Below are 18,341 nucleotides of genomic sequence, written 5' to 3'. Positions count from 1 at the left end.
TTGAGCCATTTCAGACAGAGTGCCAAAGACAGCAGAAAACTTTGATGCTCTAAGCACTGGAGAAAAACAATTTGGATGTAAGGGTTTCTCCTTTCACTGAAGTTTTGCAGGACTTACGTGCCAGGGTGGTCCATCCACAGGGAGAGATGTGAGGGTGAGAACCTCATCCTGAGCATGCAGGTCCTGGCACATTGTCCATGGCAAAAACTGCACCAGGCACAATGATTTTCAGTCTTTAATCTGCACACCAAAACTGTGTGGCTGGATGGCAAACGCAGTCTTTAGAAAAGTAAAAAAAAGACATGAACACTGTGGGAGCCCTGGAGGAAGATCACCATTGCCAACTGTGAACAACTCTAATACTTTTAACTTGAATGTATCATACCCACTATATCATTCCTTCTGTCACTCGGGAGAATACCCTCCCCCCTCCGCAGCCCATCTGCTCACAATACTCCATAATCTCTGCTCTCACACTCTCCCTGCAGTTCTTTGGTTTACATTGAATACACCTGCTGAGAAATGCCTCCATACCAGCTGTGTTGGTGATGCAGATTAGGTTAATTGTATAGTATGTCCAGGGCCCTGGATAATAACTAAACTTCTACTGTTTGAAACACCGCCTTGCTACATATCCCAGGCCAGCCTTGAACTTGGGATCCTTCTGCCTCCCCCTTTCAAGTATTGGGATTACAGGTATGCACCAGTACATGTGAAAGGACAAGGCATGATGACACATGCCTGTAATGCCAGTGCACAGAAGCTGAGAAAGATTGTGAACTGGGAGCTGAAGAGATGGCTTAGAGGTTAAGAGCAGTGGCTGCTCTTCCAAAGGTCCTGAGTTCAATTCCCAGCACCCACATGGTGGCTCATAACTATCTATAATGAAGTCTGGTGCCCTCTTGTGGCATACAGGCACACATGTAGGCAGGATACTGCATAAATTATAAATAAAATAAATCTTAAAGAAAAAAAAAGTTTGTGAACTGGAAGCCATCCTGGCTTCTAGGAAGTCCTGGACCCTTCTGGGTTGAAGATATAGCTCAGCTGGTAGAATACTTGCCCAGCCCACAAGAATGCCTAGGTTCAGTTCTGGCACCACATAAAAGCAGGCAGAGCAGCACACATCTGTAATCTGAGGACAGGCAGGAGGATCAAGAGTTCAAGGTCAGCCTTTTCTACACAGCATCTCAATCCTGCTGAGGGACAGTGATGTTTTGATGTTTGCCAATTAAACAATTTTTTAATGAATACAGTTTTTAGAACGGAGTAGGTTAACCTCCCAGCTGAAAGTACAATACGGAACTCTGCCACACCCTGATGATAGCCCACTCCAACACCTTCCCCCTGACACTACACTGCATATAGAAAGCCTATTGCAGAGTACTTAAGACTAACCTCACCTTTTTACAGCTATCCCTCAAACCTCATCTGTGCCTCCCAGTCTTGGTGATAACATTTATTTATAGCTATGTTTCTTTACATATGGTTGTAGAGAATACCATACTATGGGAAACAACTAATCAGAAAGGAATGTCTCCTTATGCTCAAGTCAAGAAACTACCTCTGTGCAGCCCAGTTACTCTATATCCAAATCATTTCTCTCTTCTCTCAAACTAGAAATACAGTCCCCACTAGGGAATTACTTAAGTTATAAGACTCCAAAGAGCTTTCTGAACTTCTGGTCCAGCCCTCCACCTTCACATAAGTCCCACATTTGCAACAAGGCTGTTTCCCAGAAGGTCTTTTCTCCACTAAGAGATTCCCATAGTAGCTAACTATCCTGTTAGCTCACCCTGTCAGCATAGCGTGTCTCAAGAGCTTTCTTGTGCAACAAATGAAAATACGGAAAAGCTGGCAGAGTGGTTCCCCCTGTGATCCCAGCACTCGGGAGGGAGAAACGTGAGGTTGACCCCTGTTCTCCCTAATTCAAATGCAGGAGATTTACATAAAGATATTTGAGGAAAGAAATGCTGACTGGATATTGCTGCTTGAGCCCAAATGGTTTTGCTTTTGTAACATATGAAATGTACTTATTTTTATCTGTATGTGGTTCCAGAGGAGAAGAAAGCTATGCTACAGGAAATAGCTAATCAGAAAGGAGTGTCCTGCCGTGCCCAAGGCTGGAAAGTCCACCTCTGTGCTGCCCAGTTACTGCAACTGGTAGGTGCAGTTCTCTCCGTTGTTGCGTCATGCCAAAGAGGTAGCCCAATGGGTAGCCAGCCTGGCCTACCACAGGCCCAGGGCGCGAGCCCCAGAGCTGCCTAAAGCAGTGTGATGAAGGTCCGTGATCCCACAGGGAAAGCTAGTGTTACCTACTGTGTGGTGATTGTGATTGTTTGTTTGTTTACTTACTAGAGGTGAGTCAGCTCTTGGGAGTGGGTTCTCTCCTACCATGTGAGTCAGATTATGATGCTTGGGATCAAGAGCCTTTACTCACTGAGCCACCTGTCCAGTGCTGTAGTGTAAGACCAGGAGCTAAAGGTGAATGTTATGTCCTGTGAGGGCATTTGAAATGAGGGGAGCCTTAAGAGACCCTCCCATGAGACTCTTCTCCCTACCACTTTGCTTCCTCAAAGAAGGTTTGATAGCCAAGCAGCACCCCTCAACATGCGCCACCACACAGTTTGCTTCTCAACAAGCAACAGGCCTCAGTGACCAGAGACCTGAGCCATCCATCTTTAGAGACAGGCAGGAGTCCTCTCGACAGAGCCTGCCTCCCACAGCCCCCGCTCAGTCATTCTCTTCCTGAGCGCAGCCTGTATTGGCCCTGTATGGCTCACTGTGCCCTCCTCCTCTGGCTGCTGAATATATGCATGAATGTGAACTACATCACACTTCGTCATCTATCTAGTGGTAGATCTTACCTAACTCCCCATTCCTACAACCCTGCAACAAAAATCTCACCATCTAAACAAAGGAAAACGGGACCGTTTTCTACTAAAACACTATATGGTGGCACACAGCTAGAATCATAGTCTTTATTTGTGAGGCTGAGGTAGAAGGGCTTTTGTGTTAGAAGCTAGCCTGAGCTGCCTAGCAAGGTCCTATCTAAAGAAAAAGGCCCAGTATAGCTCACTTGATAGGGTACATGCCTAGCATACACAAAGGCTTGAGTCTGATCCCCAGCATTCTACAAACTGGATGTAATGGCACATGTCATGCTTGGCTGCATGGGGCATTTGAGGTCAGCCTGACGTACATAAAACTGTTCTGTTTTGTTTTAAACACCATTGTATTTTGTCTAGGGTTAAGTTAAGATAAAATTATATTTCTGTAAAAGTGATAGTTATGTTTAGGAGAATTATGGATTCAGTGTAGTATTTGAAGGACTATGAACTGTGGCAAAATGTAACATCATGTAAAGTAGTTATTGGCTCATGCCATTATCACTTGTTAATATTAATGCCTTAGTCCTTGCAAGCAAGGGTCTTTATCACCAGAACACTTTTACAGCAGCTCACAGTGTTCCAGGTGGCTTCTTTTTCTTGAGACTGACACAGAAAGGTGTCTCTGAAGTCAGTGTTTCCCTCTTGTGTGTTGCAGACAAATCTAGAACATGACGTTTATGAAAGACTTACCAACCTCCAGGAAGGGATTATCCCAAAGAAAAAAGCAGCAACTGATGATGATCTGCATCGAATAAATGAACTAATACAGGTTTGACGAGTCCTCAACCTTCTTAGTGCCCACTTGGTCATGAAAGCATCCTTTCCTTTTTTTTTTTTTTTTTTTTTTTTTAATGTACTCTTACCAATAAGCCTCTGACCTCTCCAGCCACAGACATTTTATTTACTGACTTTTTTTTTTTTTTTTTTTGAAATTGTGTTTTAATTACAACATTTCTGTCTTCCTTTTCCTCTGTCCAAACTCTACCATACCCTTTCCCACTACAGGAGTGTCTCTTGTTTGCTTCAGTGTATATTATTATGCGGCGCTTGGCCATTTTTTAAATTTACTTTATTTTTTAGGGGGGTGTGTGTGTAAATACATATAAATATACATATGTGTGTGTGTATATATAGGCCACACGTATGCAGGGTGATGGACCCCTTGGACTGGACTTACAAACAGTTGTGATCCACCTGACATGACTGGGACCCAAATTCGGTTCCTCATAACGAACAGCAGGCAACTCACAGCTCCTGAGCACTCTCTCCAGCCACTTTTTTTTTCTTTGTTATTTTTTGTCTCCCTCCCACTAGTCCCTTCTTCCCAATTAGTATCCTTTCTACGTTAATATCTTTTTATTTCCTGGTGACCTCTTGAGTTTCGTTATTAGAAGCATAGAGGTGCGTTTACAAAAATATGTGAGCCTATGACGTCCCCAGCCACAGGCTGCCAGTCAGGTTTACAGTACCAGAGTGGATTCCCTCCTGCGGAGCCAGCGCAAATCCAGTGGGAAGCAGTTCTTTGCCCCATCACAGACTTGCCACTATGGCATCACTAAGCTCATTTTGCCTGGTCAGTTGTCATTGTTGCATGCAGGGGCCACGAAATGAGTAAGACTTAAGCAACTGACTATTGGTAACAATTCTCCCAACACCTTCGGGCCTAGCCAGCAAGAAGAAAGTGCACTTCTGGCTTCATCTCCCTTTGGCCTTTTACCAAGTCGTGCAGCAATAGGGTCTAACAAATTACTTCTAGTAGGGCCCGCCCTGGCCGAGCACGCAAAGCATGTGTAGTCAGCCTTGTTCTCTGTGGAAGGCCTCTGTCCTGAGCAAAGTCCTCTAAAAGGTGTTTCATCTCCGTGACCTCGAGGTAATGATGTGCCTTTTTCTGTCCCAGGGAAACATGCAGAGGTGTAAACTAGTGATGGACCAAATCAGTGAGGCCAGAGACTCTATGCTTAAGGTTTTGGATCACAAAGATCGGGTCCTGAAGCTCCTCAACAAGAATGGGACTGTCAAGAAAGTGTCAAAATTGAAGCGAAAGGAAAAGGTGTAGACCCAGAAGAATCAGGACTTGGAAACAGAATTTATGAAGAATGATGGTGCTGGGGGAGGGGGAGAGGGCTTTGGCTATTTTCACAGTGGCACAATGAGATGCAGGACTGTTTCCTTCAGTCACTTGAGGAAGCAGGTCTGGTGGCACAGAAGGATCAGAACCGGACTGACATGGCACCCTCCTTCCTCCGGCCACATGCCTATTACACCTCTGTCTTCAGAGACTCCAGATACTCAGTGACACAGACGGCCAGCTGAGTTTTCAGTCTTTCAGTCCATAGACTGTATTTATCTGGTGGATTCCTGCAAAGCCTGAACTGAGCCTGGACTGAAAGTATCCACTTGGACAATCTGTTCTCTCTCTAGACTAAACATAAACCTCTTCTCACCCCAGTCAGTTCTGTTTGACCATCCAATGCCCAAATCTACAAATCTACAGTGGTGCCGCAGCACAGAGAGCTGCCACGTCTCACATAGAAGGGTTCCAGAGATACTTCTTGTCCTTTATCTTCAAAAGAACCATTTCCAAGTGATACTGTCACATTGTCTGTCCTGCCTGTCAGAGCTGGATTCTTGTTGAGGTTGAGAGCAGACAACACTAAACTATCCTGGGATCCTGTTCTGGAGTACATTTTCAGTTATCTGTACTGCCCTGCTGGTGTGATGCTGTTAATCATATGTACCACGCATCTCCAAAGGTTAATAAAGGACTAGAAGAGGTTTTTGTAGATGAGTTGTTTGCCTCTTTGTAACGTGCATATCTGAGTTTTCACTCTGCTGCTCTACAGCGCTCAGTCGGCTTGGCTACAGTGTGGTTTCACGTCGAGCTTCACTCATCCCGAAGTAACCTGACAGCGTATTTAGTGGGAAAGTCTCTTCGCTTTTGTTTGTATTAACTTAAATGAGCCTGGTATAAAACTGGGCATTGATATCACACACCGCTAATCCCAGCACTGGGGAGGCAGAGGCAGGTGGATCTGCGTTTGAGGCCAACCTCGGCTACAGAGAAACAATAATGCTAATAAGCCTAATCTAGGTTGTTCAAAACTAGGGGAGTAAGGCTGCCGTGCTGTCGATGGAGCCCCGGTGAGCAGAGTTTCTTCACAGCACTGTGGAGTAGTCTGTGTGGTATACGCAGTCTTGATTTCTTTACTGTATTTATTGACTTCTTAGGGAAAGAGACATGCACGATTGTGTGTGTGTTCACACACTTGCCTATGGGCATGCAGGTGTAAACAGGAGATCAGGGTCGTGTCACATCGGCCATCTTCTGTTTCATCCTGCACGTCATTTTATTTTGTTTTTTCTCCTTTTTTAATTTTTATTTATTGTTATCATTTATTACAATTTGTTCAATTTGTTTTTTATTTTTTAATTTTGGTTTTTCAAGACAGTGTTTCTCTGTGTAGTTCTGGTTGTCTTAGAACCTGTAGACCAGAATGGCCACAACTTGGGGATCCGCCTGTCCGTGTGCACCACCATGCCTAGCCACATGTATGCATTTGTGCATACACACACACACACACACACACACACACATATATATATATTCCTAAATATAGCCTGTCAGGTCCATATAATGTTACTATTGTAGACTTGTTTCCAGGGAAGCCTGTTTGGACAATCAGTTGGTGTGCTCTGACCTGGGGAGGACCGCCTCTCACCCTCAGCTTTAATCAGTTGCCTGTAGTTCCTTGTGTAGGGTTGAGGCCTCAAGGGCTCTTCAAGAAATTTGCTGTGTTCGTTGGTGTCATCCATGCTCAGCCCACACTTGGGTGGTCAAAGTTGTCTATTCTTAAAAACAAATCACCAGAAAGCAACTTAGTGCCAGTTGTGGTGGCTCACACTTGTAATTCCAGCACTGGGAAATGAAGGCAGAAGGGTTAGGCATTCTAGGTCGCCCTCTAAGACACAATGGGTTTGAGGCCAGCATAGGCGACATGGCATCCATGCAGGTAAAACACTCAACTACAAATGAAAAATAAAGGTGATGTCGCTGGGGGTGTGGCAGTGGTGTCTTCAGTGCCAGCCCCCAGGAATCAAGAGGTAGAAAGAATTTAAGGATGTCCATTCTACATAGCAAAACACTTTCAACACAGTCAACAAAAAATCATATTTATGCCGGACAGTGTGTTGCACGCCTTTGATCCCAGCACTCAGAAGGTAGAGGCAGACAGATCTCTGAGTTTAAAGCCTATAGAGAGCTATGCAGAGAAACCTTGTCTCAAAAAAAATAAAAATAAAAAATACTTAACAATAATGTAGTCTTTATATAAGGAAACCAGATGTTTCCTAAGGAAACTAAATACACGTATTTACCACATAAATTAGAAATTCTGTCCTAGGTATAAGAAAATTTCCTTATGAAATCTTCTATTATGTACAGTGAATATGCACAAACTTAAGAACAAGTGATATTCAGGAATATCAAAGGAATGGCATTCTTGGGCTGGAGCTATGGTTCAGTGGTTAGGAGTGTGTAGTATTCTTGGGAGAATTGGAAGGTGACAGCATCAGCATCGCACAGAGGAGTCTGAGAGACCCACAGAGGCTGTGAGGAAAGTTGTGGCAGAGGATGAGTGCTCAGTATTTCCAGAACAACAGAAAAAAGGCAGGCTTTACGGGAAGATGCTCTAAAGAGTGGTTTCATGGAATTGGGAGAAGAGATGGTAGCTGAACTAGTGACTCGGTGGTGACAGGTATGGGATTGTGCAGCTGTGGTGGACAAAGGATTCTGCTGCTGCTGCTGCCACCACCGTCATCCTTGCATACAGCAGCCTGGAGCTCTAACAACCTCACAATCACCCTGACTCTGAACAACAGGATACCTGAGATAAAGAATGGTTCTTTTTCTGAATTAAGCCTCCTTGAAAGGTTCCCGAGGTCCGTGCTGCCGTCTTGATAGGTCTGTCGGGTCCATAGTCAGTGCTGCAGCGGCCATGTTGATGTCCGAGGTCCATACTGTCACCAGGGACCTGGCTGATATCTGTGATCTAAGCTGCCATTGGAAACCATGTTGGAAGTCCACAATCCATGCTGCCGCATGAAACCGTGTGCATAAGGGAGGGTGAACACCCTTCCCTCCACACCCCTCCCGCTTCAGTAAGGACAGGACAGACCCAGACACCAAATTGTTAGCACAAAGGACATTTGTTCTCCTGGAGTGGCACACAAAGAGGGCTGCTACTGGATTGGGCACAGGCAGACAGCAAGTAGCAAGCGGAGGTTTTTTTACAGGAATGGATGGGTTTTTAGGGAGAAAAGGGAGTGAGTCTGTGCTAGGATGAGGTGGTAAATAGTGACTGGACATGTTAGCTAAATAATGAATTTTGATTATTGGACCTTGGAGATTTGTCTTAGGAATAAGAAGGAAGTGGACCTTGGGAGCTGGCTTTAGGAATGTAACCTAACGGTCTTTAGCACATGAGTGGGAAAGGTGGAAAGGGGCAGATCCTGTTGGTGCCACGATCACCATGCTCAGACCTGTTAACTTTGCAGTGTGGAGGTCCATGATCAGTGCTTCTGTTGAGCAAGTGTGAGCAAGAAGGCTGCTTTTGCAGTGTTATAGCTCATGACTGAGAAAAGAAATTGAAGGCTTCTGTGACAGGCACACATACGTCAAAAAAAGAGTCCAGATAGGAAGCTACTGAATAGAGTCCTTAAAAACAAAACTGTGAGGAGTGGATCTTGGGGAAAAGGGAGGTCAGTTGGGAGGGAAACTGGTCAGGATGTAACATACAAGAGAAGAATAAATTTTTTTAAAAGAAAACAAAAGATGCTGAAGTGTAGCTCTTCACCACTGATGGCTCCTGGCAGAGTTGGAAGCAGGCAGACTCGGTTTACTTTAAGGAGCTAGCCACTGGGCGTTTGACCATGCTCCAATGAACACATGATCGGTACAGATTGCACTTGGAGTAGGAGGGTGGACCTGAAAAGGATGCAAAGCGAGTGAGATCAGGACGCACTGTACAAGATTCCCAAATAATAAAAATACTCTGTTGGGGGTGGGGGGTGAGTGTGTCTTGTTCTTGCAGAGTACCCAAGTTTGGTTCCTAGAGCCCACATTGGTTGGCTCACAACTGCCTGTGACTCCAGGTCCAGGGCGATAGAAATGCCTCTTATCTCCAAGGGAAGATCACTGAGTTTGATACCAACCTGGTCTCATAGTTCCAAGCCACGAACAGATACATAGGAAAACCCTGACTCAAAAAATAGTGAAGTGTAATCAAAACAAAACAAAAGCCCAGAGCAGGAACAAGAAGCCAGAAGTTCAGCCTTGGAGAGAAAACTCAATCAAAGAACTCCACTGACTACCTCAGCTTCCGCAGTGGATTATGCTAGAAGTTGTGAATACCTGATTTGATTCTGCTATCTCTTATTGGTTGCCATTCCTTTGTTTGAGAGCCTCACTGGAGGAGACATTTGGCTCTGCCCAAAACTCTTCTGTCTAGAACTCCAGCTGGCTGCCTCAACACGGTGGCCTCGGCTTCTGTTGGATGTTTTGAGCACCCAAACTGGTGCTACCCACATTTCACAGTCCATCACTTGTTACTTGTTTTTACTTTGGCTTGCTATCTACTTAAACTCACTCATTCAAAAACAAAAGTATGGCTACCATGGATCATTTCACAGGCCACATAGAATATACCCCACCAAAGAAAACAGAGGAAAATACATTCAATGCCATAATAACCAATGTGGGTATATTATTGTTACATAAAATAGACGAGATGAAAATGGTTGCAGGAAACAAAGGATATTTGTGTTGATAAAATGTTCAACCCAGGGCTGGAATGATGGCTTAATGGTTAAAAGAACTTGATATTCTCCAGAGGACTCAAGTTCAGCTCCCAGCACCCATGTTGGGAGGTTCTTAGCCACCTGTAAGTGTGAGATATCCAACTTTTCTGGCCTTTGAGGGCATCCACAAACGTGGCACCTACTCACACAGACATACACGTAAATTAAAACGTTTACCCCAGCAAGAACGAATATATAAGCATATTTGTACTGTAGCATGCAGCTGCAAAATGCACAAAGCAAAGTTGGCAGAATTGAAGAGGAAACAAGGTTGCGTCTTAACAAACACGGTAGTACTCCTAGTAGTGCATAACATAACTAGGCAAAAGAGCAACAAGGAATTGGGTCAACAGACAAAAGTGCGCGCTGTGCAAGCTTGACAACCTGTATTCAGTCCCTGGAATGGAAGGGTGGAAGGCGAAAGTTGTTCTCTGAAATCCACAGGTACACTGCAGGAGAGTGCCTGCCCAGTGTGATAATTCATCTTGCTTGTCAACTTAATCTGTTAGATGGTTGGAATAAGAATGGCCCAAATATTTGAATGACTGGTCGTTAGGGGGTAACATTACTTGACAGGGATTGTGGGTGTGGCCTTGTTGGAGGAAGTGTATCACTGGCGATGGCCTTTGAGGTTTCAAAAACCCACACCAAGCCCAGGCTTTCACTTTGTGTCTGTCTATTTCTCTGTCTCTGTCTGTCTCATTCTCTCTCTACTGTAAAAGTTTTGTTTCAGGTTTGCCCTCTAGCAGTTTCACCACTTCCTTCTCATTCACCCTCCTGTTTGCTATGTCTAGCTCACTTCAGGAAAGAACGGAAGAGGAGGAGTTATTCAACTTTGGTTTCCTCCACCCATGTCAGGTGGCTTGCCACCTGTAACCATCTGTAATTCCTGCTCCAGGAGAGCTAACACACTCTTCTGGCCTCTGAAAGCACCTGAACATACATGGCATAAACACACACACATACACAAATAAAATGAATCTTTAAAAAACAAACCTCTGAAGCTGGGCGTGGTGGCACACACCTGTGATCCCAGCACTCACAGAGGCAAAGGCAGGCTGATCTCTGTGAGTTCAAGGCCAGCCTGGTCTACAAAGTGAGTCCAGGACAGCCAAGGCTACATAGAAAAACCCTGTCTCAAAAAACAAAACAAAAAAGACTATAAGTTTTTTTCTCTTTTTTGCGATTGTTTGTTTGTTTGTTTTAGACAGTTTCATGTGGTCCAGAATAACCTCATATTCACTATGTAGCACAGGTAGGAAAAGAACTCAGGAACCTGCTGTCTCCGTCTCCCAAGTGCTGAGACTGTAAGCATATAACACACCACCTGGCTTTTTTCTTCATTTTTAGTCACCAGGTTCTCTAATGTAAGCATGTGGAATATTCATATAAATTTAGCATGGGCTTGAAGCTAACAAAAGGAGGGGCCTGTCCAGCCCCAAGTAAATTCACAGAAGTTTTCTTTTTACTTTTATGGCAGGATTTCATGAATCCAAGGCTAGGATTAGACTTTGTTATGTAGCAGAGGACGAACCTCAGCTCCTGATACTCCTATTGCCGTGGTGCTGGAGTTTACAGACTGGCACCATCATGCCTGCTTTGTGGCATGGAAGGCAGAGTTCTGTGCAAGCCCAGCAACTACCCTACCAACTGGGCCCCAGCCTAACATAAGGGGAATTGTTTGAACTGAGCAACAGAATGTCATATCTGAGCACCTTGCTTTGGCCTTCATGTTAAAGAAGCACAGATTCTCCAAACAACTTCCTCAAAGTCCTCCCTGAGACCTGACTGCCCCCCCCCCCCCAGGCATGGACTACATGTAGACACTGGATCTACAACACACTGAAATGTTGCTTCCTGCAGGTCCTGCTAAAACATGGTATGTTAGGGTCTAGAGAGATGGCTTCTCACACACATGACAAAGCAGGAATCCCTTGAATGTTCATAACCCCAGCCAGAAGGGGCAGAAACAGGAGGACTGCTCTTTATGTATTGCACACAGGCATGCACACATGGAGAAAACAGCCTCCAACAGTTCCTCTTCAACTTATTTTCTGAGAGCCTACAGCTCAGGCACGGGCTAGGCCGGAGATCCTTCTGTCTCTTCTCTCTCAAATGCTTCAGCTATAGAGACTTCCTGCAGCATCTGACTTGTTTTTGTTTTTCGAGACAGGATGCCTGTGTGTAGCCCTGGCTGGCCTGGAAATCACTCCGTAGAGCAGACCGGCATGAACTCACCCATATCTGCCTGCCTCTACCTCCCTGAATGCTGGGATTAAAGGCATTCGCCACCACTGCCTGGCTTGCATTTGACTTTTTAAACAGAGATACTGGAGATCTGAATTCAGTTCCTCATGCTTTCACAGCCAGCTCTGTAACAACTAATATTCTTCATTGGGACAGTCATCATGATACACATGCATATGCCCTTGAAACCCGCTTCCTTGGGAACTCAGTTGTACAATTTTACCTGTTGAATGAGCAGGAGGTAATAGAGTCTGCACAGATATAATTCTCTGCCAAATTTCCTGAATGAGATGGAGGCACAAGCAGCCAGAATCAACTCCTGTTGGCAGGTCACAAATAGAAATGGCTTCCATGAGACATAGAGTTGCCATTAGCTTAATTTTCTGAGGTCATTTTGGAAGACTGCATTTGGCACAACAGTCTTGGCGAAGTTACGAAGAACAATAAGCTTAATACAGGTTCATGGCTGTTGGAACTGTGAGTCATTTCCTTGAAGTCAATTCGAAGGCTTTTCTTGGAAAGTTGACTTTCTAGAACAACATGAAGTAGCCGCCAATTAATGCTCTGGGGGCCTGGAAAATCCTTAAGGATACCTACTGACTGGCCCAGCCTGATCCTACCTGGCATAGTCAATTCTTTGTGTAGCCAAGGGAACCAGCTAGACAATCTGTTAGATTACCACCAGAACCCTATTATATTTCTTGGGAGAGGGTGTCTCATCTGGGACATGAGAAGACCTCTCCTCAAGCTCATATACCTTACTGAAAATTCCTTAGGACACCAAAGTGACCTTGGCAGTTCTGCATTCCAAGGGTTTCACCTAAGCGAGGGAACACCTCAACAATGCCGAGTAAGCAGAGTGGGGCGTGGGGCTCCTACAGAGCAGCACACACTGTTCTCAGATAGACAACTGGACAGAGATTTCACCTGTGAGAACCAAGCCAAGAAACACAGCAAACTGGACTCCAAGGAACCAATAGTCTTCTCAGAGAGGAAGGGGGAGAGAGGACAGATTGCCGCTTGTTACAGCTGGGGAAGGTACGTGGGGACAGTCACTAGTCTGCTCAGCCACTTCCCACATTGTCTCTTGGGTTCTTGACCTGTGAACAGCTAAAGCGTGGGCACCTGAATGTGGGTTGATTCAGTGAAGGGGAGACTTGCTCAACTTTCTGTTTCTTGCGCTGTTCTAGCACAAAGGCAAAACCTGAAGCAGTCCTAAGTCTTCTAACATAGAAAAAAGAAAGCAATATCATGCCTGCTTTGAGTTCAAGGTGGGCGATGCCTGAAATTGGAGTAGAGGCCACCATGAGATAGTTCTGTGTCTGTGTAGGAAAGTTTCGTTGGCTGCTGGTACCCTGAGGGGCTTTAGCTGTTTTTTTCCAAAACCTACACGGGCTACTGGAAGCTTGTCCTTGCTCTTTCTTAGAGCTCTTAAGAATAGAAGTAGCTGGAGAGATGGCTCAGCAGTTAAGAGCACTGTCTGCTCTTCCAGGGGTCCTGAGTTCAATTCCCAACAACCGCATGGTGGCTCACAACCATCTATACTGGGATCTGATCTTCTTTTCTGCCATACAGGCATACATGCAAATTGAGTGTTTATATGCATAAATAAATAACTCTTAAAAAAATATAAGTAGAATGTTCTGGGAACTCCAAGGGAGGGTCTGGAGTGGGAGGAACAGGCAGGATCTTCACTAGTTGGACTGGCTGGCAGACTGCATGCCCTGTCCATATGAATAAGTCTCCAGAAGATGTAAGGGGGGGGCAGAAACAGAGAGAGAGGATGTGAAAGAAGTTCCAGTATATCTGCTTTTGTCTTACAGATGGGTAAGACAGCCAAAGTTCCCCTAGAATGTGTCCTGACCTACTGGGATCACTTTGATCCATGGGCCTTAAAAAGGAATGTCTTGCTAAGACTCATAACCAAACCCACGGCAGAGTGCAGGGAATCATATGAAAGAAGGGGAGTTAGTATGATATAGAAAGGATAGGAGCACTACAAGGACCAAATATATCTGGTCACAGGGTCTTTTCTGAGACTGACACTCAACCAAGGACCATCTATGGATATAACCTAGAACTTCTGCTGTGGCCCGTGGTAGCTCAGAAACCAAGTAGTTTCCCAAAGTAAGGGGAACAAGGACTATTTCTAACAGGATCTCAAGGGCAGGCTCTTTGACCTCCCCACCCCGCCAGCGGAGGAGCAGTCCTGTTAGGCCACAGAGGAGGACTTTGCAGCCAGCCCTGAAGATACCTGATAAAACAGGGTCAAATGAAAGGGGAGGACCCCCTATCAGTGGACTTGGAAAGGGGCAGGGAGGAGACCAGGGAGGGAGTGTGGGGTTGGGGAGGGAATGAGGGAGCAGGATACAGCTGGGACACAGAGTTAACAAAATGTAACTAATAAGAAAAAAAAAAAAAAAAAAAAAAGGAATGTCTTGGCCAGGATTGGTGGGGCAAACCTTTAATCCCAATACTTGAGAGGCAGAGGCATTTCTGTAAATTCAGCCAGACTGCTATACAAAGAGAGTTCCAGCACAGTGAGGGGAAAAAAAGACCCTGTCTTAAAAAAACAGAAGGAAAGAAAGAAAGAAGGAAAGGAAGGAAGGAAGGAAGGAAGGAAGGAAGGAAGGAAGGAAGGAAGGAAGGGAGGGAAAGAAAGAAAGAAAGAAAGAAAGAAAGAAAGAAAGAAAGAAAGAAAGAAAGAAAGAAAGAAAGAAAGAAAGAAAGACACATTTAGACAGCCATGTACCATGTGCTGGTTAGTTTTTATTTCAACTTGACACAAACGAGTCATCCAAAACCCAAAACCAGAAGGCATAATATACATACATACATACATATATATATATATATGCAAAAGACCTGTAAAGTTAAAAGAATGCCCTGACGAAATTATGAGACAAAGAACCTCCAAAGACATCGTTGAGTTCATTAGCTGTTGATCATCTACTGCTGCGCATGGAGCCCCTCTTAAGAATGATTTGTTTCCCCAGTGAGACTCCCTTGAAGAAAATTAATTTTTCATTTCCAAGCAGCTATCACTTGGAGATATCTTCTGGGTTAGGGACAGGTGTGTTCACTCCTTTTTGCTCTAGGACCCATCTGCTGCAGACACATAGAGGCCCCATGCATGCAGCCACAGTCTCTATGAGTTCGTATGTGTGCCAGAGAAGGCCTTCATTCCTTGCTGTCCTTCATCCCCTCTGGTTTTTACACTCTTTCTGATTCCTATTCCAGAGTACCCTAAGTCCTGAGGGGAGGGATTTGATAGAGACATCCCATTTAGGCCTGAGTGTTCCAAGGTTTTTTGTTTGGTTGGTTGGTTGCTTGGTTGGGTTTCTCTGTGTAGCCTTAGCACTGGATTCACTTTGAAGACCAGGCTGGCCTTGAACTCACAGTGATCTGCCTGCCTCTGCCTCCCAGAATGCTGGGATTACAGGTATGCAGGACCTTGCCCAGCTAGGTTTCTCACTATTTATGCTTTGTCCAGTTGTAGCTCTCTGCATTTGTTCCCGTCTGCTGCAGAAGGAAGCTTCTCTGATGATGGCGAGCAAGGCACTGGTCAGTAGAGAAGGATGTTTTCAGGAGGCATTTTATTGCTATGTTCCTTCAGCAATAAAAATTAGTATTTGGCTTTCCCCTAGGCCCTACTCAGGTTCTTGGTCTTAGTCCATATGGGTGAAGGCTCTCGAGAGGCGCCAGTTCTACTTTGCTATGTTCAATGAGTTGTTGTCTTCAGCGATAGAGCCTTACTATCAGTTGTGGAGAGCCACCATAACCTCGCCAATAGCAGGGTTGTCAGGGGTTTCCACTGGATCCTTTTGACCAACATCTCAATTTTATGTAACCTGTTCCCAGGAAATGGAAGCTTCACTTGGTGTTGAGAGACGTGCAATGGGGGCTTTGTCTCTCCCACTATTTAGCCATGTCCTGTAGATCACCTGCATATGTGTATATATGATAGGAAGCTTCTACTGTATTAGGTTTCCGTATGATCTGTCAAACACCCTTAGTTCAGCTGTCCTTCCCTGTATTCCTTCCCTCGTTGCCCTTTCCCCTCCCAATCCCTGGTTGATATTCCCATTCGTCCTCACCTGACCCCGTCCATCCATAACTTTCTATTCTATTTTCCTTTTTAATAATACTAACCTCTCCCCAGGGTCCTTTCCCCTCTACCCAACGTCTGTGCTTATATGGACTGTAACTTGCTTACTACCTTACCTGCTTACATCTGACTTAACCACTAACCTCCACGTAAAAGTGAGTACATAATACACTTGTCCTTCTGAGTGAGTTATCTTACTCAGGGTCCTTTTCCCTAGTTTCATCCATTTACCTGCAAATTTCCTGATTTCATTTTTAATGGATGACTAATATTCCATTGTATAAACTTACCACATTTTAAAAATCTACTCATCTCTTGACAGACATCTAGACTGTTTCCCGTATCTGGCTATTATGAATAGAGGAGAAATGACACTGGATGAGCAAGTGTCTCTGTAGTAGGATGTAGAGTCCTTTGTGTATATGCTCAAGACTAATACATCTAGATCTTGAGGTCGATCTGATCTATTCCTAGCTTCCTAAGGAACCACCACACTGATTTCCACTGTGAGTGCACAAGTTATACTCCCACCAGCCATGGAGGCGTGTTCTGCTTACCTTACATTCTTGCCAGCATGAGCTGTCATTTATTTTACTGATCTTGGCCATCCTGACTGGTGTAGGAGGAAATCTCAAAGTAGTTCTGATTTGTATTTCCCTCATGACTAAGAATGGTGAACATTTCTTTCAGTGTTTCTCAGCCATTTGAGTTTCCTTTTTTGAGAACTATTGGTTTGGATCTGTTCCCCATTTTTTAACTGGGTTATTTGGTTTGTTGATGTTGAGGTTTCGTTTTGTTTTTTTAATCCTTTATATATTTTGGATATTAGCCTTTTATCAGATGTGTAGTTGGAAAAAAGACTTTTTCCCATTTTGCAGCCTGATGCTTCTCCCAAATAATAGTGGCCTTTGCTATACAGTAGATTCTCAGTTTGATGAGGTCCCATTTATTTATTATTGTTCGTAGCATCTGTGCTATTGCTATCCTGGTCAGGAAGTCTTTTCCTGGGCCAGTGAGTTCAAGGCTATTTCCTACTTTTTCTTCATTCAGATTCAGTGTATCTGTCTTTGGCCCACTCGGAGTTGAAGTTTTTGCAGGGTTATAGATACAAATCTATTAGAATTCTTCTACATACAGCCATTTAACTTGACCAGCACCATTTGTTGAAGATGCCATCTTTTTTCCAGTGTGCATTTCTGGCTCTTTATATAAAAAATCAGGTGTCCATAGATGTGTGGGCTTATTTCTGGATCTTTACTTTTATTCCATATATTAATGTGGCTGTGTGCCAAGACCATGCTGTTTCTCTTCCTAGAGCTCTGAAGAGAGATGGTGATGGCTCCAGCAGTTCTCTTACCATCCATGATTGTTTTAGCTACACTGGGTGTTTTCTTTTGTTTTGTTTTGTTTTTTTGTGGTTCCACATGAAGCTGAAAATTGTTCTTTCAAGTTCTGCAAAGAATAGTGCTGGAATTTTGATGGGAATTGCATTGAATCTGTAGATTGCTTTCGGTAAGATGGACATTTTAACCATATTAAACCTATTGATTCGTGAGCATAGGAGAGCTTTCCGTCTTCTAATATCTTCTTCAGTTTCTTTCTTCGGTGTCTTAACATTTTTATCATACAAGTCCTTCAGTCTGTTTACATGGTAGATTGCATTTATCAGTTTATGTAAGTTGAACCATCCCTGTGTCTTTGGGATGAAGCAGACTTGATCATAGTGGGTAATCTTTTTCATGTGCTCTTGAATCAATTTGCAAGTGTTTTATTGAGAATTTTTGCATCTATGTTCATAAGGAAAATTAGTCTGTAATTCTGTTTCTTTATTGGGTCTTTGTATGATTTATGTATTACAGTAACTGTGGCCTCATACGGAGAACTGGGAAATATTCTGTTTCTCTTTTGTGGAATAATTTAAGAAGTATTAGGATTAACCTTTGAAAGTCTGGTAGAATTTAAAACCATCTGGCTCTGGGCTTTTATTTTTGGTTGGGAGGATTTTAATTGCTGCTTCTATTTCACTAACAGCTAGTCTGTTTGCTTGTACACTCTTGATGATTTAACTTTGATAGGTGATATATATCAAGAAAATTATTCATTTGTTTTAAGTTTTCCAAATGGTGGAACACAGGTTTTTATCTCCTTATGATTTCTCTAGATTTCTTCAGTGCCTGTTCTTTTTCATCTCTAATTGTGTGTGTGTGTGTGTGTGTGTGTGTGTGTGTGTGTGTGTGTGT

The 18,341-nt window shown here is 44.0% G+C and overlaps 1 protein-coding gene across 6 annotated transcripts in view; it reads left to right on the top strand.

The window, feature by feature from the left end:
• Nucleotides 1-5,679, top strand: part of Sap130 (Sin3A associated protein 130) — a 78,859-nt gene extending 73,180 nt beyond the window's left edge. For all 6 annotated transcript variants that reach the window (XM_055625512.1, XM_055625511.1, XM_055625510.1 and 3 more), the window contains 3 exons: nt 2,060-2,163; nt 3,547-3,660; nt 4,789-5,679. In XM_055625512.1, coding sequence (XP_055481487.1) covers nt 2,060-2,163; nt 3,547-3,660; nt 4,789-4,947 — 377 coding nt within the window. In that variant the 3' untranslated portion in view covers nt 4,948-5,679. The remainder of the gene's footprint in view (nt 1-2,059; nt 2,164-3,546; nt 3,661-4,788) is intronic.
• Nucleotides 5,680-18,341: the final 12,662 nt, after the last annotated feature.

Source organism: Psammomys obesus, unplaced genomic scaffold (assembly GCF_907164565.1).
Source record: "Psammomys obesus unplaced genomic scaffold, mPsaObe1.curated_primary_1811, whole genome shotgun sequence".
Classification (NCBI taxonomy): domain Eukaryota; kingdom Metazoa; phylum Chordata; class Mammalia; order Rodentia; family Muridae; genus Psammomys; species Psammomys obesus.
The sequence above is the reverse complement of the archived record's forward strand: the minus strand, read 5'-3'. Positions and strand labels throughout refer to the sequence as shown.